The 26513-nt window shown below is 48.5% G+C and overlaps 1 protein-coding gene across 1 annotated transcript in view; it reads right to left on the bottom strand.

Annotated features, from left to right (window-relative positions):
* LOC106744730 (hemicentin-2-like) overlaps window positions 1-22372 on the bottom strand; it is a 99777-nt gene extending 77405 nt beyond the window's left edge. Inside the window, exon 1 of the mRNA XM_014619725.1 lies at window positions 21575-22372. Coding sequence (XP_014475211.1) covers window positions 21575-21677 — 103 coding nt within the window. The 5' untranslated portion in view covers window positions 21678-22372. The remainder of the gene's footprint in view (window positions 1-21574) is intronic.
* Between the last annotated feature and the right edge of the window lie 4141 nt (window positions 22373-26513).

Raw genomic sequence — 26513 nt, 5'->3', positions numbered from 1 at the left:
TCGCCGCACCACAATCGCCGAATATTTGTTTCGGAAAAGTTTGGACAGCTCAGAGAGAGAGAGAGAGAGAGAATGGAAGATTTAACTTGATTCCATAACGTTGCTCATCTCGAACGGAAATTTCAACGCGCGAGCGTCGAGATCGTCACTTCTCGCTATATTGAAGTTTATGGAAAGAGAGATATAAATTCACATTCTGATTCTTTCTCATCCTCTCTCTCTCTCTCTCTGTCTCATATTCGAGAAATATGCTCGTACTCGTCTACGCGCGACTGCACTCGGTATCCACGAGCGGCATTTAAGATATTTCGCGTGTTGAGATATTTAGACGAGGAACTCGATCCGTCTAACCGACGACACTCGGTGGCTTCTGAGACGAGATTAATAATCATTTCGGCGGAGCGTCTCGCCCAACGAGCGGGAACAGCATCATGATCTCGTTCTCGCAGAACTACATTTTCATATCGCGCTTCCGCGCATCTCCGTCCGCTTAGCTGTGTATTTCGCGTCAGAGACGATGCCTGTCCAACGCGCGGTGTTGTAAAGTACAAACACCGCGTGAACTGACTGTTGCAATCCCGTCCTGGCTTCTCGCTAAGGTATACAACGCCATCGGTTGGGAAAACTTTCGGGAGCCGAAAACGCCAAAAGCTCAAGCCGTGCGAACTTTTGACCTACCCTCCGCCATTCCGCAGTCTGCCTTAGTCCGTTTCGCAGTCAAACGCGCGAACAAGTTGTTCTCTCGTGAAGTTTCCACTTGTAGCTTAATATGCGGGTTCCGCTTGCTTATGACCGAGATGCCGCACAATGTTTTGGCGTACGAGCTTTGCACTTACGTGTTGCGTTTATCGTCTCTCGGAACGCACACGTCGGTGTTATTACGCGTGTAATTTAATGAACTGTGCTGTGTTCGCGCGGACGAAACATAAGAAAGAAAGAAAGGAGAGACGATCGACAGCGGGATTACGTATTTCCCTGGTATTACGCGCGAAGAGCTATTGAACGGGATTACACATTCCTCACAGGCATGATTTAACAGTCGACACTGAAAACTTGCGACATTGGACTTCGATGGTATCCGGTTTACACGATCATCCACCGTGTCTCCCTCGTCGCTGGTCTGAACTCAGTTGAATCCGGGAAAAAGAACCGAAATCGGGACTCGTGCCAAAAACGGCCACGACGGAAATTGCCGGCGATATTTCCCTCGCGGAGTCGCGCGATGGACGAGGCTTTAATTAGCCGGAAGTATGACGACTACGCGAACCTGGCGATTATACGCGGTAAAAAATTTTGTGTTAAATTTAACATATTTCACATGTTCTAAACGGTCCGCGCTCATTTTTGTGTTAATTTAACGCAAGACGAATGTGAAGATGAAAAGTAACAAATATTGTGCAAAAAATTAACACAAAATTAACATCTATAATACGTATAATCGGCACTGAAGTATAAAATGTATTATTTTAACGGTTACACATATTAAATATCGATTCAACACGAAATATATTGTGATAACATAAACATAATATGTTAAATTAGCATACCGGTTATGTTGAAAATTTAACACAAACATTGTAACAACGACCGGATTTTAACACATGTACAAAACAATTTTTCACTATGTAGCCATCCCTTCTCGCGAGTATTCATCATCGAAATTATTATTAATTATAAATGTTCGTTTAATTATTAATGAACGTCTGATATCGCTTCGTTAGCACTCGTTCTCGCTCTCAGCGCTCCTTTTCCCCTCTCTCTCTCTCTCTGTCTCTCGTGGTTAATGCCGGGCGAATTGGAGCAACGCCAGTTCGCCAGACTCGTTTGAAAGATACGTCTCGGTCCGATAACAATCCAACCAGCCCTTCTACCATTTTCTAAGCCTCTTCAGGGTTGCCTGACTCGCGCGCGCTCACCCGTTGTTGCGGGCGTGACAATGGGGAAGCGGTGAACGAGATAGAGACGCGCCGCTCGCGCTAATGCAACGTCGACGCAACGGCGGCGCTGAAATCCGCGACCCGATGATGATGACAAGAGGATGAAAGTAACAGTTGAAAAAGCGGCGCATTTTCTCGATGAAGTTGAGGATCTGTCGCAAACCCTCTCGGTTGCTCATTGTCCATACTGTGCCGACTTTAGGCCCTCAAGAAGCGGAAAACCCCTTTAAAAAGTCCTCCTTATTTAATCGGTAAAATTCCGAGTCGCGTGTTGCGCATTGTAATCGAATCCTGCGATAACATATAATTAATAACGTCCAGCAGCAGCGGCAGCAACGGTATTTTATTATCGTTAACAAGCAAGAATTGATTTTTCCGCGATAATTTTTAAAGTTCCGACGAAATTCCAGCGTGGAAAAAGGGAAACAGAAATAAATCGACCGCGAGTATCACGGTTGGAAATAAGCGAAGTGAATACGCGGAGTTCGTGCAGAAGTTTCGCTCGTGAACTTTACGCCGCTAATCCATTACGAGGGAGTTTTCTGTGCGCGCGGGGCAAAAATCGGCGAGTCACGAGGGACCAAAGCTGCTCGGGCTGCTCTGCTTAGCTCTCTTAGCATTTTCCACTTACAGCCGCACGAATTCGTTGATCATGCAAAATGCAACACAGGAAGGAAGGAACGACGGGAGGGAGAGAGGGGAGGGTGGACCGTACATACGTAGCCGATCGCGATCGCCTCGCGTGATCAACGGCCACGAGCAAAGCGGTTTAATTAATTGGACTGCTCCGAAAGCGAATATTAATCGTTCGTACACGAAGCGCTCGATTGCGATCTTCACTCGTCGAGCGCTTCGCCTCGCGAGAGGGTTTCCTCCGTCAGCGGGCGCGGTAATGCTCGGGGGGAAACCACCCGCTGCGAGGTCCGCGACGACTCCTCGTATCGGCGAAGCGACTGACGAAGCGGGAGCCGGCCTTATTCTCATTTCGACTCCTGACGAAGCAGCGAAACCGGGCGATCGCGATATCTGCGATCAAGATCGGCGTTTCTCTTTCTTCTTGCGGATCGCCACGATGCGAAAGTTAAAAGCGAGCCTCTTGAGCTGACGGAGAGGAAGATGTATCGCTCCCTCGTGAATAATGAGTTCTCTAACGCCGGATTACGCAACGGAAAGAGTCGCGCGTGGCTTCCGCCTGAGATTCTTTCGGTTGCCCCGTGCGGCGTAAATCGACTTTAAATGGAATTCCGAAAAGCGCCTTTTTTTTTAACACTAGAACCGCCGAGCATAGCGTTGCCAATAAAAATATACTTTTATCTTCGATTACCGAAGAGTTATTTTCATATTATTTGCATTATTTGAGACTATATTTACATTAAAAATGATGAAAGGTTAGAGAAAACTATTAACTAATACAAGATTTTATAGCAATTTTATAAGATTTATAGCAATTTAAAGCGGCACCACACAAAGTGACACTATCGGTTCTAGTGTTAAGTCGAGCGAGATCATCAAACATTATGACGATCTTAGAGAAGTAGCGATCGATCTTGCGGCGAGACGCGTGGAGGAATAAACTAGTTTCACCTGTGTGCGTGTGTTTTTTCGCGCGTTCATTATTTATTAATTCATCTGGGAAACATGCTGTGTAGATAATTACGTGAACCTTCCGCGACTAACATATTCCTCCTTTTAATCCAACGCAGAGGAGCGGAGTTACGTAGAAAACGAGAGAAGGAGGAAAAGAGAGAGAGAAGGAAAGAGGGTTCATCGCGCTTTTAATCCGGAGTGACAAAGGGAATGCTAACGATGGAAGACGATAGCACGAATTTTTCTCACGGGCGTCATTTATCATAGAGCTTCATAACTATCTCGTAGCTGGAATGATACTTGCATATTTAAGACGACTAAGATTAATTACAGATTTAGGAAAAAAAATTATCATCGAAGAGAAGTATTCAGCGGCCGCTTGCGCAACGTACAGAGAGAGAGAGAGAGAGAGAAAGAAAGAGAGACCTTCCCCGTCTCCTCTCCCTCCTCCTCTATTCGCGCATTTATATCTCGTGAATAAGCAAATATTTTAATGACTCGGGCGGCATGAATTATTGCATAACGTCGTGATAAAAAGTCCCTTTCAATCTTTCCGACAAGGTAGAAAATGTCATTACAGCGAGATAAATATTATCTCCGGGAATACGAAATTATTCGTGCGATTTATTACGCAAAACGTAACATATATATCTGTACATCCGTTCTGAAAATTTCTCACGATGAAATGTGCATTCCTACTGAATAATTGTGTTTTGACAGCGGACATATCGCTGTTGGATCTGTCGAATGGCAAACGAGTGCCATTTCGCGTCGAAATTAAAAATTGTTAAGCTCAAAGCAAATAGCTCGCACGCTCGTCGGGTTTTATAATACAACGGCCCCGTAAAAGGTAAAAAAAAAAATCAACCGGAAACCCGGAGGTTCGCGCCAGCAAATAATTGGCTCAAGTCACGTGTCGTAAATTGAGTTCGCCGGAGACATATTTTCGCGAGTTCGAAAATACGAGCGCGAGCGCGCGTTCACATATATTCCATCGTCAAATGTTTGTTCGGCCAGAAACGATCGATCGACCGACTCGCGAGCGGCCCTCAAATAAAACATTCTTTTCTCTGCGCGATGTTTGCATCACAAACTGTTTGGCGTCTGCCGTATTCCTTCCCACTGTTATTCCTATCCCCCCGTACACTTTTCGCCGGCGGATCGTAGCGGGGCGGCGTATTCATCGGCGAGTGCCGGCCCCGTACGGGGTGAATTATTTTGCCATCGACTTATTTCTTCAAACACGACTTTCCCCGTGACGACGAGAGAGCAGCATTCACTCACGTCTGAATTCACCGTTGAATGAGCGGAGTCGTTTATCGAGTCGTCCGTCGTCGCTCCCTCGGAATACTCGAAGAATACATCGCGTCGAGATAATAATCCTTATCACGTGGGCGCGTCGTTCTTCCGTAATACGCAGCTGAAATTTATGTCACGTCATAAACGCCGCTACGACGTGCTAAGTTGTTATCGACTGTTAGGCGGCTATTGGCCATTTTTCAACGTTTCGCAGCTTTTTCGAGCTTCGCCCCCGACCTCGCATGTCCCCCGCGGCCCCGATATTTATGCGCGAACTGTCTGCGAATGACTATACCCTTTACGGCCTATTATACGTCCCGATGTTTATTATCACCCTAAAATATATTGGGGGACGACGAGCCGTTAAAAACGGTGGCACGCCGTCTCGGATCGTCTCGTTCTCGGATACGATGCGAGCGACGCGACGCAACGTGACGCGACGCGACGATTGCTTAATAAAGATTACAAGTGATATATTTTCACTCGTTTGCCCGGCGCGCGAGCGCTTGATCCGATGATTAATAAAATGTCATACGTCACAGGATTAACGAATGATACGCGCGCACGATCGTGCGTTTCCTAATAATGCGCAAATGCAGTTGTATAATTAAACGCGACACGTTGCTGGAGGTGACGTCGAGTGGAAAATTACGCTATTGCGAGTGCGGATACATAGTTTCGCGATACGAATGACCCGGGCCCGCCATTGTATAATAATGACAAAACGATGAAGTGGATCAGCAACGTATGATAAAAGCGAGTAGCTAGATGTATCATGCCTATATTTACGTCACGAGATGCGTGTTTAAGCGATCGACCTGGTGATAACCGGCACATATATTACCGACGATATTTCTGTCACAGCCGTGGAAAGCGTGCCGAATGTTTTTTATTAATCCCTCCGTCGACGGCGCGTATTCTCGTTCGGTAAAATATTTCTCCGAGCTTCTCTCTCTCTCTCTCTCTTTTACTCTCTCCGCGTCGGGCAACGCGCGGTAGGGCTCGGAATTTCCCTAAATTCATGCTATTAACATTGCGCGCACGTGCGAGAATTTTGCGCATTTGCGTGCCCGTACATGTTTAAAATATCACGTTTACCACGTTCGATCGGGACGCGGCCGACGACGGCGCTGAAACGATTCGGAAGAAAGTTATTAAAACGCCGACGAGGTGCGCAAGGCGACGACGACGGGAGGGCAAAACAGTTCGGGATCGATATCGGCTGCCGTTTACCGCCGGCAGCAAACGGCACCGCCGGATGTCATCATTACGGAACTCGATCGTAATTGTGAGGAGCTCGTTAACGTGCCGCTGGCCGCTCGATTGTGCGTCGGTCAATAAAAAGGTCAACGATGTTGCTTTTTCGCGAACGTCGACGTATAAATTGTCACAAGCCTGACGCCCCGAAAAAAGTCGCTTCTGCTTCCTTCGGAAAACGGGAGAGCTATTCCCGCAGTGAGAGAGATTTATTTAGCGTTTTACCGCGCTCGAGATCCAGACGAGCGAGTTTTGTCGGAAAAACTGACTTCAACCGTTCCGCGGACGGGGTTTCCTGCTGAATCATCCACACGAACCTCACTTTTTAACGCCACCCAGCGCTTATTAATTCAAGTTAATGCGCCGTCCGAAATCTCGCGTGATTCAGCGCGAGATCCCTTTGTGATTTTCTTCTCATTTCGGTCAGCCACTAGGACTCATTATAGCCCTCGCGGGCGGTAGAGATTCTCTTTCGCCACGATCGTCCTCGGCCCGAGTGTCCTCATTGTTACGATTATTGCTGTTTCATCGCGCGTTCAGGGGCGAGAAGCGGGTACGACCCTCGGCAGGCGCGACGCCGAGAATGTGTACACGACTGGGCGATGTCCGGCGTGTTATTCGAAACGCGAGAGAGAAGTGTCGGTTACAGGTTTCTCGTCCGCGTGGGTCGTCACGCGGGATCGCGCGGACCGTGGTGACGCCGATATATCGAATTATGACATTGGAAAATTAGGTCGGGCTGCCCTCCCGCATGAAGTAGCGATTCGTCACGGTAGTCACGGTCTAACGTGTCGTCCCACGAGTCTCGTGTAAGATCGGATAGCGGATACTCAACGACGTCCCGTCATTAACTACCGTCACTCCTGCGGGAGTATACGCCTCGGGATTATCGTGATATCACGCGATCCTACGGAGGGAACGGATTTGTCTCACGGACGGGCTTTCAAACGGACTGTCAAAACATCTTGGCTCTCGGTATCCCCCGCGGACGCATTTCCCCGTACATCTCTTTATCTCTCAGAGAATTCAGCTTTTACGCGCGCGCACGCGCTCGCGAACGCGAGCCCGAGAATGGAATCTTCAAACTTCGTGCTTCGAATTTATCGGAAATCCCGTAGGCGCCCGATACAAATTGGTAAGAAAGTACCGCCGTACTTCCTCCTCTTTTCCCTCGCGAACGTCAGCTTTCTATTGGTTCTGGCATAAATGCGCTGTACTACTCGCGTTATGTGTGTGTGTGTGTGTGTATCGCGCGAACTCCGTTAAAGAATAATTTCGTTCTCGCACGCGCTCATGAGAGAGAGAGAGAGAGAGAGGGAGAGGAAACAAACGCCGGCATATATTCACCTCGTGCTCTGCTATAACGAGGAAAATGCATGTATGTGTGTCGCCCTTGCGACGGCTCGCTGATAGTGAGAGACCATAATGGTCAAGAGGTCAAGTCGCACCTGATTAGGCAGACAATGCGACAACGAGCGTTTGAAGCCCGGTATATTCCCCGCACACACGGCAGTGCGCACGAGTACATGCGCATACGGTACGTACGTATACCGAGCGGTATAGCAAACGAGCCGATGACACCATTGAAAATGCCGAAGTCCTTTCGCAGCTGACTCGGCTCACTCCGACGCGCAAATGAATGGTGGGCGGTACAGTTAAACAAACGGCGACTATTTTGTTCCACGCGAAATCGCGCACATCGAACGAACGTCACCGGCCGCGGTTCGCACGCAACGCGGAGTTTATATGCTGACTCGCACGATTATTCTCGACATTCGATTCCGCCGACGGCAGTGATCCAATTTAATAGAAGGGTCATCGGTGTTTGCCGGTTTATATGCGGGGGGAGGGGGCGTTCGTTCGAACGAGAAGGTGGGGGTCCTCGCGCGAGATTATTCGATAAGTCTTCGTAAAAATCTAAACACGCGCGCGCGCGCAGTGCAACGGCTCCTTAAAAGGCGATCCCATCGCGATTTTACGTCTTCTCATCTTCAACAAAGGATATCACGGCCTTCCTGAATGTATCGAGCTGAGAGAACCGGCGTTTTATTGACGTTCCCGCAGATTGGACCTACGACAGATATACAGAAATCCTTTTGTGCCGGAGATATACTACCTGCGTCTCTTGTTTGGGATTTATATTCTCCGTCTACCGGGCGCGCTTCCGCGTTGGCACGTATGTGCGACTCTCTTCGCATCTCCGCCATGTATTGCATTAACTTGGACGAATGTCATCTCTCCCTTCCCCCCCTCTATCTCTCTCTCTAGCTCTTGGTGTACGTATATACCCACAGTATATAGAACTTATGTACTTGTGCTCGCTCGGAGCAGTCGTGCCGCGCAAAGCACGCGCTATTCTACTAACGACGATGAAGTGGTATCACGTATGATTAAGTCATACGAAACTATAATTTCTTATTTATACAGTTCCTACGCGCGTACAAGGATAAATATTAATGACGAATATATTCACTCGGCGACGCACTCACGAAATGAGATTCGACGGATCTGCTGTCTCGTAACAGAAATCGATGTGTCGCGCATCATGATTCATGATGTTTAATGTAATAATGCGAAAACGTTAAAATATAATAGTGCAAAAACGATAAAAAAAAAACGAAGAATGCGGAGACTACTCAACTGCTTTTAGCGTTAAGGGAGAGAATTTAGAGACAACGAGATAATGAACAAAACACGAGAGCGAAGATATCTAAAATATAACAGTAGACTTACACACTGATACATCAGATAAGCTAGTACGGGGGCCCGGTTTTAAGTGAAATTAATCTCTCTACTTACTTCTGGAAACACACTCGAATAACATCGTAATCCCGTTTAATGATAAGATTATCGGGTTTAATTGGAACCTTCCATGCTCGCGCTCTGCTACGCGATCGAATTATCGAAGTTTCCCCCTCGAGAAATTTATTCATTAACAAAAAAGTTATATGTGTGTATATACGCTCAGAGAAAAGTTCATTATTGCGGCAACTATACAAGTGTCAACTGTACAAGTTTTACACGTGGATCTATGAAAATGAAATTAGAGCTGTTTAAGATGTGATTGAAAAAGTATATACATATATGTAAAGAAAATTATATATTTATATAAAGATATAATCTTATCGAGACTGAGAAACGCTGTGTGGACGCTGCATGTCGCTTGCATAGATGCGCCGTGGGCGAGCTTAAATTCGAAGCGAGTCATCGCGAAACGCTGCCTGATTCGTCTCTGGTCGGATTAATTTTAATAAACGTTCTCCCCGCGTCGTGACTGTATAATAGCGATAAGTAAAGTCGCCGATACTTCGTTTTGGAACGTTGAATCCTCTTGAAGAGCGGATACATGAAATCCTCTCGCGCGCGCAATGTAATCCGTTCATATTTATGTGCGCGTGTCGTGTTTCTCCCTCGCTGCAAAATAATTCCCCGTGCGCTTCGGCGCGTCGTCGACTTCCGCGCGTGAACTTTGGCTTCGTCGCCACGCCTACGATACAACCGAGAAACGCGGAGAAGTTGCTCACGGCTGCGAACAATCGAATCAGTTCCAAGTTTACGGAAATCCGCGGAAAGCACGGGAACGATTGAAACGCGTACGCGGCGTAGGCCAAGTAATGGGTAGGAATACCTAACCGTCAGTTAGATAATTAACGCACTCGGCGGCACTTCCAATTAGCACGGATAGGCAATTAGCATATAAGCGCGAGGATCGATGGCAGTTTGTACACCGCGGCCGGTACGCGGTAGAGCGCGCCGAGAGAGCGCGACATGGCATTGTGCAATATGCAAAAACGAAGTGCGGCGAGATCTATGCCCATTAATAATCATTTAGCGGACATCCGAGCCCGGATAATATATTAAAACCGTTTTGTTGGATTATTTATGGATCGCGGGCGCATCGAACGCCTTTAATTTATCTCTTACCGTTTAAACGCCGGGATTTCGCCATATTTTTATCTCCCGCGGCTCGCGTCCGCCGAAAATGAAATTTTTCGGAATTTACGTCATTCGCCGCTCTCTATACGCACTCTCCCGCGAATTTATATACATTGTATCAGATATACATCGACTATAGTTGTTTATCGTGTTTCTCCGGCGCGCGCAATAATTAACGATTTTACAGTAATTGGAAAAGAGGATTGTTTGCATTGCCTGCGAGTTAAATGGATACGAGTATTAACTTCCGCGCTTTTATGAAGTGAATCGATTCAATTTTCGAAGAGCGCGCGTTCAGTATGAACGGCCAACGCTGCAACTTTGTTCGAACAGACGGGGGGAGAGGCAGAAGGGAAAAAGTGGAAGAGAGAGAGAGAGAGAGAGAAAGGGATACAACGGGGAATGATCCTGCTCAAATGTAAAAGTTCATCGCGAGCTCGAAATCCCGAAGAGACATTTGATATTCTACGTCGTAGCAAGTTCGTTCGCTTTAGCTAGAAAATATAAACGATGCACACACGTCGCCAGGTCTCTTTCTGTTTAGATGCACGGACATACATATGTAACGGGGTATCTCGTATACATGACATTTGTTTTCTGGAAAAGTCATGGAAAAATAACCGAGATAAACAAGGTTTTACGAGCAACGTGTGCGCATCGACGTTGAGATTCGTTGGAAGCGAAATATTTTCATCGGGCAAAATCGGAATCCGTAATGTTAAGAAAACACGAGCGGCGAAACGCATCATCATCACGTGTTTTGCGCGACGTCCGGACATGCAAATGTTGAATCTCCCACGGTAAACGCGGGATTTCATTAGACCGAATTATTAGAACAAGCGAAGACGCTGACGTGAGATAAAGGACGAAGAAGGTGGAGTGGAAAGGTGAGGAAAAAGGAATACGGTGAGAGGGAGCTGGCAGCGTCGAGAAAAAGCCGGCGTCTAGTACCATTCTATCCTCGACGATATTCCCCTGTTGTGCATTTTTCTCCCTTTTCTCGCTCGTTTCTTTTTCATCTCGCGATATCTAACGCGTTTCATCCCCCGCTGACACGGATTAACGAGGATTCTTGACCGTCGAGGATCGAATACCCACTTTGTCGTACCGGCCGACTAATCAACGTGTCGCGTATTCAATTGCCGTAAATAAATCGACCGAGCAACACATTGCGCAGTTTCGCGTGAATCGGTACAAAAAAAAATCACGAGGTAAGTAATCAGTTAATGCGCAATTCAATCAATTATTTATACGCGGAGTTACGTATGTGAAAGAAATACCTCGAAGATACGGATGTTAAGTGGAACAGAAACATTCCAGTGTGTCTAGACGGCGGTCGTTTGATAAACGGGATCTAGTTACTTGATCACGCGGTTGACAACGGTTACGGAAACGCGCTTGCTTATATGGTGGATACGATAAAGATATTGTGTGACCTAACGTGCCATTAAATATGCAGAACAGCGGGAAAGTTTCCTGAACAGAACTGGCTGTTACGTCGGTGGAAAGCAATCATTACGCATACTTAGGCTTCTCGGCTGAATATCACGAAGGTAAAAACAGGACATTAGACGATAGACGTGAACACAGATTATGCATCCGAAAGCAGGTAATCGCAGCCCGAGAGGTCAATAATTAGATAAAGTAGAACAACAACGTGTAATTTATCTAAACGCTATCTCTCCCTCTCTCTCTTTCTCTTGAAGAACCAAAATACTGGAAAAGATCAAGCCGATTGTAGGACTCGTTTTATTTACGCGTTTACGCACTTTTTCACGGAGTTAATAAGCGGCCGGCGAGTTCAACGATTAAACGGCCAAGCTCTTTCTCGCGATATCCAGTATTTTCGAGACAATTCGAGAAAGTCGATTGCAGAAATCCGATCTGATCTTTTGCGATATCTATAATGATAGAGGACGGATTTTACTTATTCGGTAGACATCCAATAATCATAATGGCATGCGAAATGCAGTCGAATAAAATCCAGATTCATCATCGAATCATCGTCACGCCAAGTCGGGTCGATTTATTCGGTGCCATCGGGTAGAGGCGAGAAACGATAGAACGAAGAGCTCCGCTATTTTCGCGGCACACACGCGCACACACATAGAGAAGGCGTACGTACACACATGTACCGCAATCTCTTGCACAACTTTCTCGTTAACTCGCTCATTGATCGTTCGCGAATAACTCGGTCGAAACCACGAGACCCGATTACGAGAGTAGTAAAAATGCCGCGCGCCGTATAATGGAGGGATCCTGCAGGAGGACGCGTGCAAAATCGTCGTGGGAGAACTTAATTTCACGTGGTGTCGCTCCTTCCTCCGTCCCTGACGTCGACGAGGGAGTTCGGTTTATTCGGCATCGGACGCGGCAGCGGAGGGAGCCGGGTTGGCCGCCACGGGCCGCCGCTGCGCAGTCGAAGTTTCGTGTCTCGCTGAAAGCGTGTAACTGTTACCCGAGCCCAGGGGATTACTGGTAATCTGCGGTAAGCTAAGGTACGTGCGCAGGTAACGGCAACCTGTTTCGGATATTGTTACGACGAGTAGCCGGCAGCCATTTCGTCGAGTCGTTCGAACTCTCGAGGATCTCCCCCGCGAAACCGCCTTTCCTGCTCCTGGTGCGCGCGCGCCCGCTTGTGCCGGCTCGTTTGTGGACTCGTTAGCGCCGACGTAGCGATGAGGGCCGGCCGGATGTAGTCGGCCGCGAATTAACCAGTTAGGAAGTTACGCGGAATCACTGCCACGAAAGATAGAAACCGGCCGGGTTACGCGGGACGGCGCCGATCGTTACGTTCATCGAGCGCACGATGGACGCGAGACGAGATGAGATTTTTCGACTCTCTCCGCCGTGTTCCGAATCGACATCCCCTTGTCAGTTTTAACGGGCAGCTCCCATACTCGCTCTCTCTCTCTCTCTCTCGGCTTTCTCTCTCTCACCCTCTTTCCCTGCCGGCACTCGTAATATTCGCTCGCCGAACGGCAAAGATTCACTCGCCCGATCTGCATAACTCCGCCATTAGAAATTAAGGATGCGGGTTAACTGGAACAATCCGCATAAGAATGTCGCTATGCCGTCGTTCCGCCCCCCTCCTCGCCCCCCTGATTGTGTACAAATTTAATCTTGGTTGATTTGAAACGTCTTTAGCGGCGACCCGCCCGCGTTAGGCGCGCGCGCGCTACAGCTCGGCGGCAGCCAGCAAAAGTGAATCTATTCCGGACTGTTTTATTGTTATGCATAACGAGGTAGAGAGGAAGGAAGGAGAGGAGAGGGTGAAGGAAAGAGAGAGGAAGAGAGGGAATATGGAGGAGGGGAGCTCGATGTTCGTATTATAAGTTATAAAAATGAGATCGTGAGCAAACAAAAAGCCAACCCCATGTGTTGACCAAAGTTCAACAGCATATCCGAATTATTAATAACGCAGAGTAGCAAATAGGGTGCTGGATTCTCTAAAGTGATGGGTGGGACGAAACGAACAGATGAGGAGACGAATATATTTAATTGGTGACTATCGAAAAATAGCGGGCAAGCACGTTCGCTCATGATAATCGAGTGTTTGAAGTCATCGTGGTCAACCAAGGAAGGCATTCTCAAATTCATACAGGCCACCACAGTTGTATGTACGTCAGCGAATAATAGATCTATCATGCCACAAGATGAAATAACTGCTGATTAAATATTCCGATTTTCCAGCGTGTTGTTCGTCCGACAGACTCAAAGTAGTTGCATTCAGAGAGAAAGAGAGAGAGCGAGAGAGGGAAAGTGTTATTTATTCAACGTTCTGGGATAAAAATAGGGAGAGAGAGAAAAAAGTAGAACGCGCGCGTGCGATACGAGGGAATCTTGTAAATTTTAAAGAAATTCGCCGAACCCGGACTTGACCCAACTGAAAGTATCATGTCGTGGGTTGCGTTTCGTTGCCTCTGCCGCGCGTTAACCCCGAGTTTCGCGGTTAAACGCAGATTTTGTAGTAAGAAAGCTGTTGCTCGCGCAATCAGGGCGCCTCGTTCGCAATGTAAATGAGAAGGAACGGCGTCGTAATCTAGTCCTGCAACCACAAGGTAACGGACGAATAAGTCGAATGTAAGAGACGGGCATTAAATCCGTCCGTTCGCACGTTAGTGGCGAACTTAACGACGCCGCGCCCCGTAAACGCGTTCCCGTACCCCTTTTTCACCCTCGCCTGTCTGGGTCGCGAAACTTGGCCGCCGGTAATTACCGGCTTTAGCGCGGGCAGATGATATCGCTGTTACGATTATTAGTCAAAGTGTGACAAAATCTCGGCACGCGTTTTTCGCACTCGCGTGCAAGCGCGGTGCACGCCCTAACTCGATTCGCCTAACTCAAAGCGCCGCTGAAAATAGCTCCCGCGTAGTTCGAATAATACGCGGAGATCGGCAAGAAGCGCCATAAAAGGAATGAACTGCGCGCGCGACACACACATACCGAGTCATATTTACGAGAGAGAAAGAGAGAGAGAAAGGCCGTAACACCGCGGGGGCTATGAATTGCAGATAAATGGAAAAAGGAGGAAACGCGCCGGTGATCGAGAGCGCCGCGACGTACGAAAGTTTTACGACGGCGATAATTCTCCCTCTCTTTTACCAGGTGTCGCTGGAACTTTGTAATCGGCGCTCGAATCGGCTCGCAGAAATTTGCATTCCGTCCACGGCTCTATTTGATAAATATTTATGCGTACACGGAACAAATTAACGGACCCCGGGCGATCCTAAGCCGACTCGGCGCGCTAACGACGGCATTAGCAGCGGCACGAACAAGGCCATAAAAATCAATTTCACTTCTTTCGTCGCGCGAATCATCGAAGATGCGAAAACATGTCTCTTCGAACACCATTCGTTCCCCCCGCCGCACACTCGGGCTCGGTAATAAATTCCCGCGCGCGATATCTGAGCGACGCGTGAAAAATTTGTCGCGCGTACATACCGCGGAGTAGTTTTTCTGCTTTTTTGTTTTAAGTTTTATCGCGCGGCGCGTAGAAACATATCAAAATTCCGCGTCACCAGTCACGAGTTAAGCTCATAGTATTGACATATCGAAGTGGATCCACTCGTTACCCGCGCGCTGCAGTTTTGCGGAACGAGACCCGCGGGAACGATATTCTGAATTTTCGCCGTCATATATATGGAAGGCCCGTGAGAAATACGTAGTTCGGGATACGCGTTCGCCGCACGCAGAGCGCCATTGTTGCCGGGCTTGCAGCGGATTACAGTAATATGAAATATGTCGCTTCTTGACAGAATTGCGCGAATTACGACGTATGAAATGCTCGCAGCGGGCGCGGCTTTATTCTCGCGCCGTGCTCGGCGCGCGAAACAAATTTTATATCACGCGCGGCGCGTCTTGCGCCGCCGCGTTTTTGACACCGCCATGCGCAATATGCAATTATCGCCGTGCGTGACGAGCAGATGTCATTACGCAGGTGTGTTTCCATGTTCCGCGAGTCACGCCGCCGAGCACCTTCGGTTCCGTCGAAACGAGAGGTGCGCTCCCCTCGCGATCTTTTCGCTTTACGTCGTAAATATGTCTTTTGGACAATAAGGCTTCTTAAAGGACGTCTTCGAGACATAGAGTGCGTGCTGGATTTTGGATATGTTGAGTTCGATTCTGGGGGTTCGTACGGGATTCGTATTTGTCTACTTCAAAAGAAAATGAATGAAAGAAGCACAAATAGTATAGATAACAAATCTCATGAATTTATTTTAAAATAAATGCAAATTTTGTCATTATATATGACAGCATAACGCGATCCAGGAAAAAAATCATATCTTTTAGGACAGTAAATATTATTTACCGTACTTACAAAACAGACATACGTATTTTCTATTTTTTGAAGTTTCGAATATTCGAATATCCGAACGTACGGATTTTCACACTTCAAAAAATATTTCATGATTTGAATATAATTTGTTTATTTATTCGTAAACAGAAGGAGAGCTCTTCATAGTTATAAGTGCAGTAGAAAAATATTAAGAATAGTAGTACAAAAAAATAATACGTGCAATGAAGATAAATAAGAAATAAGCAGAATAAATAAAGAAAAATAAAATAAATGAAGCTCTAATATATTCGTTCACCCAACAGAATTGTCGCATTGAAAGAGTCGAAATTAGAAAGCGCTTTAAATAATGAGGGACTATTACTGAAAAGGTCCAGCTATCGGAATATTCATTAGCAAGAATACAGAATCTATTGATACAGCTAAAACTGACCAGAGAAGTCTTATATTTATCCACGTTAAAAATAAGAAAATGTCTGAAAATTCCTTGTGGAATGTTAAATTTAAAGCGACCTAGTGAGTCGCAGCGGTCTACTATTCCGAATATTAAAAACGATAAAAAAGACCTACCAACACGTTGAAGGTTCAGAAATTCGAAACTTCGAAGAGCCGAAGTTTCAAATATAATTTCTAGCTCTAGATATTTATCGGTCTCGGTGTGAAATCAAGCGGAGGGAAAAATAAGAGTCGCTCTAATGGCCGATAACTGTGCTTGGAGTAAGTGCGTTTTAAGCGAGAGGGTCCCAGTGACGAAACATGCCGACTTTGATTCCGCCTCCGACATAGCCGGTGAATTTGGATCGCGTGCGAATAATCGTCCGGTGCGCCTGTTTGCGGAGATGATACCGCAATAATTTCCCTCCGGCCCGTTCGCATTCCTTCCGGAAGTCTCGCGTAACTGGGTCCCCCTCTGAGCGAGTTTCCCCGCGTTTGAACATGCAGATCTGTCACGTGGGAGGAAGACGTTCGGCGATTGAAATACGCGTCCGGTGGTTCCTTCCGCGGCCACGCGCGCGCGCGCTTTACCGCGCTCTTTATCAATCCTCTTGTGAATCCGGACGATAAGTGCTTATTCGCCGAAATCTCATAATAACTATCATTTCGATCCTTTCAGGTCTCAGCGTGCGCGTGTAATGTTATTTCAGCATACGCGGCTCGTCTAAGAATAACAGCCGCGCTGCCAATTCCAATTAATCTTGCCCGGATTAGGGTCGAGATAATCTTGAGTATTCGCGTGTCGGGTATGAAACATACATGTTACGTCGCCTGATCGTCTCCGCCTTGCTTCAGATCCGCGATAATGCCCGCTTTCGCCCTACCCCGGCTATTATTTCGATAAGGTTGTTACGCGAGGATATACGAGTTGGTGCGCGCGGCAGATCCGCCATTTTTTAACCACTGCCCGAAAGTAATATCGCGCGGCGCGATATAGCGGCGCGTTAATAATCGTTTCTACGATTCCCCGCGCAATTACATCCCGTAATCGTCGTGTAGAACGGTCCCGCAAACGGCGACGATAAGCGACGCCCGTCGTGCGTCCGTTTACGAGCTTCTGTTATTTTTTAGTGCCGATGCGAGCCACGACTTCTGCCTCCATTAAGTCGTACACCACGTACGACGGATGAAATCGCGTGCAAATTATCATCTCCGTCGACGGCGTCCTTCTCGGCAGCGCCTCTCCCGCAGCGCCACCACCTTTTCCACCCTTATGTGGGATGACAAATGGCCGCCCATTAGGCCGATTTCGTGGTCATTCCGCCGTTGTTCCTCACTCGCAGCATTCCCCGGGCTTCGCCGGCACCTTCCGAAAAAATTAATTACCCGCGATGCAGCGGAGTTGCGACACCCTCGAATGCTGTCGCGGAAAGGGTTCTTCCGCCGTCAGGAGGGAGAAATGCGCGTGGAACCGTCTATATTAATGAAAATATACAGCGGATCTCTCGGAGGGAGCTGAATTAGTAATCGACGACCGCATCGCGCCGGACTTGTAATTAAGAATTCCGCGCTCTTGAAGTAAAAAAGGAGTGAAAGGGGGAGGGAGAGAGAGAGAGAGAGAGGAACGATTTTGCTTCTTTTCGGGACGTTTCAAAATTAAAGACTTTCCGGAGGAATCTCGACTCGTTGAAGCTGGAGGGACGGAAAAAGTTCCCGAAGAAGACAATGGAAATTTGCGTTTCGCGGTAGATCGTTCTCGTTGAATTTCAGATCGTTCTTTCCTGTTTGTTTGCGCAAAAAGAGTGAAGGTGTTTTTTTCCGTTTTTCCCCGTTAAGTTGAAATATATATTCTGTAATATTTTCCACGCGTTATATGTGGTCCGCCAAAAGCTGTTAAGCAAGCTCTATTAAAATGTTAGCTCACTGTGATAAGCATTGGTTTACATTTTACAGCGCAGTCTCTTCATAAAAATGTGACATAAAAAGGTGGGGAGAGAGGGGGAAAGAAAAAAGATGTCTTTTATAGCGCGAAGTATTTCTCGACGATGCGCACATTAATGCGCCCCTCCTTCCGATTTTAGTTATTTACCGGCAGCGCGCGCTGTATATGCATGTATAATACATATTCAAAAACAGGGTACGTCATAGAGACACATTTATCTCTCATCGCTGACATTCACTGGCTGCTTTTTCAGAGCGTTAGACCACGCGAGGTCAGCTTCATTAGCGAGAAACCAAAAGACCACACTGTTTCGCGATACCGGCCAGCGGCGTGGCGAAATAAACGCTCCCGGCCTTATTCTGTGCGAATAAACATGAAAGGATCGTTAATTAAGGCGATGCGTTAGTTACGCGTGCACGTTACACGCGTACGCGTCAGTTGTCTGGCAACACCTGTTGAGATATATATGTATGCAAGCCGTACGAACTCTCCGGGAAAACGCAGACCAGCATTTCGCCACGCCGCGAAGTGATTCCACAACGCAGCCGAATAATCACAGTTGTAATTAACCGTCACTTTTGTATCGGTAATAACGGATTTAATTTGCTGCGTATGTTCGTATTTGCACGAGGGAAAATTCGAAATGCATATTTAGTTCCTCTCGCGAACGGTGCTTTCCCCGGTTTTCCTCCGAAAGGAACGCGAGGCTCGCCAGCCGAAAGTCTTGCAGATTCGGTCGTCGACCGTTGTTGTTGTACCGAGAGCCGCGCACGCAGTGGGTTACAATTCTCTGTAAAACGGCTATTGCCTCGAGCCCCGGGTCTTCCGCTCGTTAGCCTCGGCATACAATTCAGCGGACTCTTCACGCTGAGAATTGCTTTACCCACTGAATCTAATTTATCGCCGAACGACACACACACACCCTGCTGATCATACGTTTATTTCCCCTTTGGCAATATCTAATAATAATATTGTTAATATTAACAATAACATTCATTCCTCCCGGTTAGAACGGTGCCATGGGAGCATGATTACGGTCGGTTCATTTTCAACCGTGAACATTGATCGTGGATATCCGCCAATTAGCACGCTAATAGTTCCTATAATTATTGAGGATATAACCAACGATTATCGATCGTTGCAACATTAGTCCCTCTGGTCATCCAATAACGTCACCGATGACGACGTGGCTATTCCAAGTGAGCTGCCGCGTTAATGCCTCGAAAATCAAGAGCGCCGTGGGCACGTTCCGACCGGTTCTTTCCCAACCGGAATTAAAATCGGCGGAAATACCACGCTTCGCCGCGAAACTGCAAATATCGTTTATATTTCGTATCATGATTGTTAAGTGAATACACCGGGCGCGCGGCTCGTACTTGTCGAAATTAAATACGCGAAAGAGAAACGGCCGCGCGAGCAGAGACAAATAGCTGGGTGGCACGACGGTTCGGAAATTTTCTCCGAAAAAGGGAGATGAAAAAAAAGGAAAAAAAGAGAAGAATTTTGCGAAAGTGTGAAATTGGCGTCACATTATTTTCATCCTCATAGTCGCGCGAGGCCGTACCCTCCGCTATTGAAACTCCAATTTTTTCCCTTCACGTCCCCGCACGACGGAACATTCTTTTTTATCGCACGGCTATAAATTTAAGAGGGGCTTAGCGCCGTGGTTTAATTAAACTAGTTTAGCCGTCATTCCCTGCCCTAAGCCTTCTCCACGCGCTACGCCGGAATCGATTGAGTATCTTCTTCACGCGTCCCGCTATTTCCTTTCCCCATTTATCCGGCTTGGAGAGCATCAAATTAATTTTAGACGATGCATACTATATAAGGCTGCAATTACAACCGCCGTGAGACGCATAATAAATGGATAGACCAAAGATAGACTGAAGCTATTTGATAATCGATCGACGGGGAGCTCTGCCCCTGTTCCAGATGCGTCGGGTAATCGATAATACAGACAAAATGCCCGTGTGTTTTTACTTTAATTACGTCATTCATTAGATTATTACAGCGTCGCTCGTTGTGCGGCGAGAGTTAGACGATTACTTCAACGTCAGCTCCCCGTTACGTAGAAGACACCTGACATTTAGCCGCTTGCGTCGCTTATCGCTCGGCAAACGTATAAAAGAAGTGACTTATAAATTTCTCGCCGACCGCTTATGACATACCTTCGACTTAACCAACTAACGTGTCTTCAGGAACGTCGTTCATTTGTGAGAAACGCGGAGATGCTTCTTCGACACCGAAGACACGCGCGCGCGCGCGCGCTTCTAAATGAGCACTCAAGAATTAGAATCTGAATAATGCCGTAGATTGTAGGGGATTTGCATAATTGCTGAAAAATCGCGTATCTTACGGAGGAGGTATCTGCTTTTCCCCGCGTTATCTCGGGAATCGCGCGACCGGCGGAATTAATACGACTCGCGTAATAACGCGAGTCGTTTTAATCAAGGAACGGTATATTCCTATATCGCGCTAATGATATGCGCCGACCTCGCGCGCGCACGCAGCCGGAATAAAATTCCTACAATTATGATTTACATCGAGCGACACGACACCGCCGATAAAGTCGAAGCGGCGGTATTGTAACATGTTGAGGTAGTAGCCGCAGCGCGCAGCGGCGACGATGCACACACGTCGTCCCGAACGTACGCCTCAAGGACGGTTTCGGTGGGTGCGAAGCAGCCAGTTAATTATGGGACACCGGGGAACGCCGCTAATGATATTCAGAAGCACCTTTCCATTTATATTCCCTTCATCGACTACGCCGCGCGAGTTTCGAGGAGTCGGCGTTCGCCGGGGGAGCGCGTCGGGACGCGCGGTCGAGCGAAACTTCCTCGGATGAGGTCGACGGTAATAATCCGCTGTTTAAAGTTCCCAACAGCCTCGTGACGAGAGAGATTTGGAGTGGAGATTTGATTTAATTCGTCGTGTCACGACCTTCAACTCGCGAAATACGCTCTACGGCAGGATTCGGAACCCGAGCCCAACGACCCTTTCGCCGCGAAGAGAACGATCGATAGAGGAAGAGAGCGAAAAGGAGAGAGAGAGAGAGAGAGAGAAGCCGTTTGAAAAATTTCACAGGCGTTACATTCTTAACGAAACATCCTGCTACGTTTTTCGCGCGATAAGTTTCCACTGTTTGAAGCTATTCGAAGCCAAGGGAATCGCGATGGGCTTTGGGTTTACTCGAATTCCATTAGCCGATCCTCCCAATTCTCTCTAATCCGTCAGAACTATTATCGACACACCAGTGTCGATCGCGTCGCTGACTTGTTGGCCACAAGCGCCTCATCTCACCTCCCGATTTCGCCGTAGCGAAAGGGTTGAGCCCGGTTGTAAATCAGGTATAAGCAGTGTGACGTAACGGGCAGCATTACTCACTCGGCTTATCCAGATCCGATAGCTCCACCGACGGCGAGTACGCCGTGGCGGCTGCCAAGACCAGCATCGTCGTCGTCGTCACGACACTCCACCGCCACCACATTTTGTCCCCCTTTCACGCGCACTGCACACACTCTCGACCCCCTAACGGCCGACCCTGCTCGCACCCCTCTTCAGTCGTTACGTAGTCGCGCGCCCGTTGCGAGCCGACACTAATTGCAACCCCCGACGCCGCTGCCGCTCTCGCCGTTGATGCCGTTGCTGATGCCGCCGGTGTTGTTGCTGCTGCATCGCGCCGCCGTCCACATCGTCCGCCACCCTTTGTCGTCGTTGCTGTTCGCCGCGAACCAACACGAACGATGCGTAGCCGTCCCCTCTTCGCCGCTCGTCGCTCACCTACCTGTCTTCGTTTAATGAGACGCCAGCTATTTGTAGTTCGAGACGTCTCAAGAATGAAACACGGAACTCCTAACGACGGAGTATGTTATCGCCACTCGGTGTTGTCATTCTGTCTAGCGTGACCTTCGTCTATCTCATCGTCCTTCGTTGAAGATCTCCGCGAACGATTCGAGCGTGCGAGCGTCCTCCCGGTAGATTTTCCGATTTTTCCAATGGGTCGTATTCCCTTTCTCCTCTCTCTCTCTCTCGATCAAATTTGTTTTCCAATCGATCCCGATGGAACGTAATTCTTTAAACGGAGGTTACGAGCAGTTGAAACTTTATTCGCTCCGGGCCGTTGACGCCGTTTGTTATCCTTCCTCCTACTTCATGATCGATGCGTTCTCCGTTAGGTAAATTTGTTGCTGCCATAGGATTTCACAGACGTGTTGGACGAGCAGATGATCGCTGGATTTGTGCGGATAAACGGATCCGTAACGGAGCGAAGCTTCCGCTGACAGCTTCCGAGTGGCGATTGTAGTTTTATTGTCCGGGCTGCTGCAGCGGCGGCCTTCTCTGCAGGGTGGATCCGCGAGAGCTTCTGTCTCGGCGCCTGTCGCGATTTCCGCATTCGATCGCGGCGAACCACCGCGAAATGAAATAAAATATCCGTCAGGACCGAACGTGCAAAGTAGATTCGAGCGAGCGCGCGCGTGCGGCCAACTTACAAGTCCGATAAATTTCCGGAGCACTCTGGGGAATTTACAGGGCGCGTCCGTTTCCGAGCGATCGTCGAGTGGCTCTCTTCCCCCCTGCGAGGTCCGATCAGCAGAATGCGGATGCGCTTGAAAACAAGTAGACTTAATGCGCTCCGAGTCGCAAGGCTCGCAAGGCGGATATCACTCGGCTCGAATCGCAGATCGCTTCGATTTCCCCTGAACCGCGCATGAGCGATCGAGTGGAATAAAGCAGTCGCTTCTGCCGGGGAAACCGTGTGGCTGGCTGTTCTCGTCTCGCCGGTGGCGATCGCGCCCGTACGTCGGAAATTTCGGCCCACCGATGCCCGTTGGTCACGGAACGAAAGTCATCGTCTGGGTCATCGCACCACTGAGTGTACTTTCCGTATTCCCGTCTGTGTACCGCTCCGGCGTGTATCGATCTAGCCGAGCGGCAGCCGAGAGAGTGATGAACCGCAGGTGTACGAACGCGCGTCGCGGGCAAAGTTAATCGCGATACCAATCGGCACTGCGTGTACTATCGATTTCAACACGGCCAAGCAAGTTTCGACCACCACGCGTATCGCTGCTCACAAGCACGGTGGAGACGGCCGAACCGGAATTTACTCGGCGCACGGAACGCGGCCGATCTTTCCTTTTACGCGCGTGAAAAGCACAGAGACCACGTGCGTTCACGCACTCGCGTCGGCTCGATCTTACGCGGAAGACAGTGACATCGGGGGTGGCCCGAACGACAGCGCGCGGTCGATGCGAAGAGTCGCGGGCCGGTCACGTGCGTCGGTCTCGCACTTTCGGATTAATTACGGTAGTTTCGACGCACCTGAACACTGACGGGAACGGAAGAGAGAAGCGAAACAGCCCTCTGCGGTGAGAACGCGTTTTCGAAAAGTCGCGACTTCCGGGTCATCGGTCGGCACTCGCGGAGCACATCGAGGCGATCGACCGGGCGTTCCGGCGACTCCGCGCCGATTTTGATTCATGGATCACCCGTGCGCACAGTTTGTCATCGAGATGAGCGACGGATAAAGCTCCCCTACGACGAAGCCACATCGAGTCCTGACCCGCGGCGGCTCGGTACTGAAACCATTGAATATCGCGACGAACCGTCGCGGTTGTTTCGGCCGACTCCGCTCGCGCTCGGCTGTTCTCGGGCACGCTCGCGCCGTTCCTCTCATTCTGGTCCCTTCAACCGCTCGCCGCCTCTCACTCGCACCGCCGCGCGTTTCCGCTCCGACTCCCACATTCGGCGCGTTTCTTCCGTTCTCCGGCTCTGTCGCGGCGGGGACCGCGATGATTTACCGGCGCGGCTAATGAGTCGCGCCCGTAATCGCCGCCGTGGTCCAGGCGCGGATGTGTGAACGCGCGTAAGATCTTGGAGAGAACGCGCGAAAGCCGACGCTCTCGACGGGATGGTGGGGCGGGAGGAATGCCAGGGTCGTTACGCTCTTATGAATCCGACGGGATTTCACGGGAGCGCGAGAAATTCCACGCCGATCGGAAATCGAACTGCTTTTTCTCCCTCTTTTTATCCCCCTCTCCCGCTTTCATCAGGAAGCGTAAGTTCCTGCGAGATTGAGTAAACGGACGTACGAACACGATACTCACCCGGTTTAAACGCGACACTCGCTAATTAAGCAAGTCGCGAGAACCAACTCCAGCGGAGCTGATTACCCTCCGCTATTTGTATTTATCACGTGTACTCCCAATTTACTCGCCGTTGCTGTTAAGGTATCTCGAAGAGAGAGCGTGCTCGCGGAGAAAGAGGATATTGCACATAACGATAAATATGTCCCGGAAGAATGAGAGCACGTACTTACGTCACGGAGCGCGCTCACGAGTGTGTTCATGAAAACTGGTAGTTCGTGCGTACACACCAGTGCATGCACGAGATAACAGCCCTCGAAGCTTCATGACTACGAGAACTCCCTCCAATCACGATAAATTCCGGCTTTCGTGTTTCCATCGCTATCGGCAATCGCCTGCAAATCACTTCCTAATCCTCATCGAGTAGGTAGTATCTGCGAAGGTACCCATCCTAAATCCGCTTTGACTGTCTAAGAATGTTTCTACCTAGTATCCCCGTATCGTTATTTTCCTATCTCTCATTCCGAGCCGACTTCGACGTCAAATATCTTCATATAAATGTTTTCGTTCAAACGGTAACTCGCGTTGCGTTCTCTTTTTCGCAAATGGTACGTACACTTAAATATTACGCTGCATTACGTAATACGTGCCTATACGTAAGGCGATTTGCGCAGCTACCAACTGTGGTAGTAATTTCATTTCCTATCTAAAATCAAAGCGATCTTCTCTCGCCCAAAATAGCTGTCACTTGCACACACTTCTCGCATACGTGAGAGAGAGAGAGAGATAAAGAGAGAGAGAGAGAGAAACATAGTTCTATAAAGATCATTAATAGCTGTTACGAACCGCTAACAAGTGTGAGTGCGCGTGTGTGTGTGTATGAAACGCATCGTACCAACCCTTTATGCATTCATTAGTACATTATTAACTGACAAATCAAATGTGGCCAATGACCAAACGAATCAAACGTGGCCAATGACTCTGTGAAATGATATTTCGGTGCTGCGTTAATAGGTATTCTGTCGCTATGTTAACAGCTATTTTAATACTTTAGCAAATTTCATACATCAAGTCGTGATTACGTGAAATTTTATTACGCGATTCCGTGCACGCGGGACGGCACGAATGGTTACGGGACGATAAACAATATTTAATAACGTTCATGCGTTCTAATTACGTGAATACACCGGAGCCAATCATAATTGATGGTCATCGCTATATTTACCTAAGGTTTTCCGCATCTTCGGAAGTGAAGTTACGCGCAGTTTAATCGACGCGGCACTGATCTAACATTTACACGAGCGCGTAACTGCCACCGATAAAATATAAACCGCTGCTAACGTATTTTTTTTTGCTCCCAGGATTCGTAAACGTTTCAAGCGTCGCTCAACGCACCGGTGCGCCGCGATCGGTCGAATCGATTTCACGAGGCGCACCGGTGCGCGATCGATTCGCCGGGTCATCGATCGTACACGTCGGATTAATATTCATTTAAAAAGACACCCCGGAGAACATAGAATAGAACATCTGTCCCGGAATAACAACGGGCGCCGGTCATTAATTACGCCAAAGCGAACGAGGATACGTTTTGCCTTGAACCTTCGATATTTCAGGAACCTCTTCCTCCCGCGAGTTTCCCCCGACTCCTCGGAAGAATCGGCCGCGAATCCTTCCGCGCGTCCGGATTTTCACATTAACAATTCGGCCGCGCGAACGCGTGTGTCAGAGCCGGCCGCAAAACCGTTGGTTTACACACCAAGCCGAAAGTAATCGTTCAAAGAGACGCAATCGCCGGTTCTCATCTACCACATGCACACGAGCCGACGCGCGTGCTTCGTTTCATCCCGAATCGCCGATATTTTACATCGCGCACAGAGCTTGCTTTCATGGATGCCCGGCGAATTGGAACCCGACACCGCGTCATGCATCATGGTACATCGTCGGACACCCAGGCTGTTAACCCAGAGCGCAAGCTGGATACGATGTTATAGGCTGCCCTGTGTGCTCTCCGACTTGTCGAATAAACCATGAAGCCTGTCAGTCACATCGCCTCCTCGTCTTCTCGACCACCGCTCTCTCGCGTCTCTCAATAGAACCGCGTAATCTGAAAATCGGGTTTTACCGTCGTTCGACAGATGCCACAAAGGCAATCGGTTATACCGCGAGAGCCGGCGAACGAACTCCAATTCGGATATCTTAATTGCACGCTCTCTCTCTCTCTCTCTCCCCCCCCCCCCCCC

Source organism: Dinoponera quadriceps, unplaced genomic scaffold (assembly GCF_001313825.1).
Source record: "Dinoponera quadriceps isolate SergipeBrazil2010 unplaced genomic scaffold, ASM131382v1 scaffold1352, whole genome shotgun sequence".
NCBI classification, from domain to species: domain Eukaryota; kingdom Metazoa; phylum Arthropoda; class Insecta; order Hymenoptera; family Formicidae; genus Dinoponera; species Dinoponera quadriceps.
This window is presented reverse-complemented; position numbering and strand designations above follow the sequence as displayed.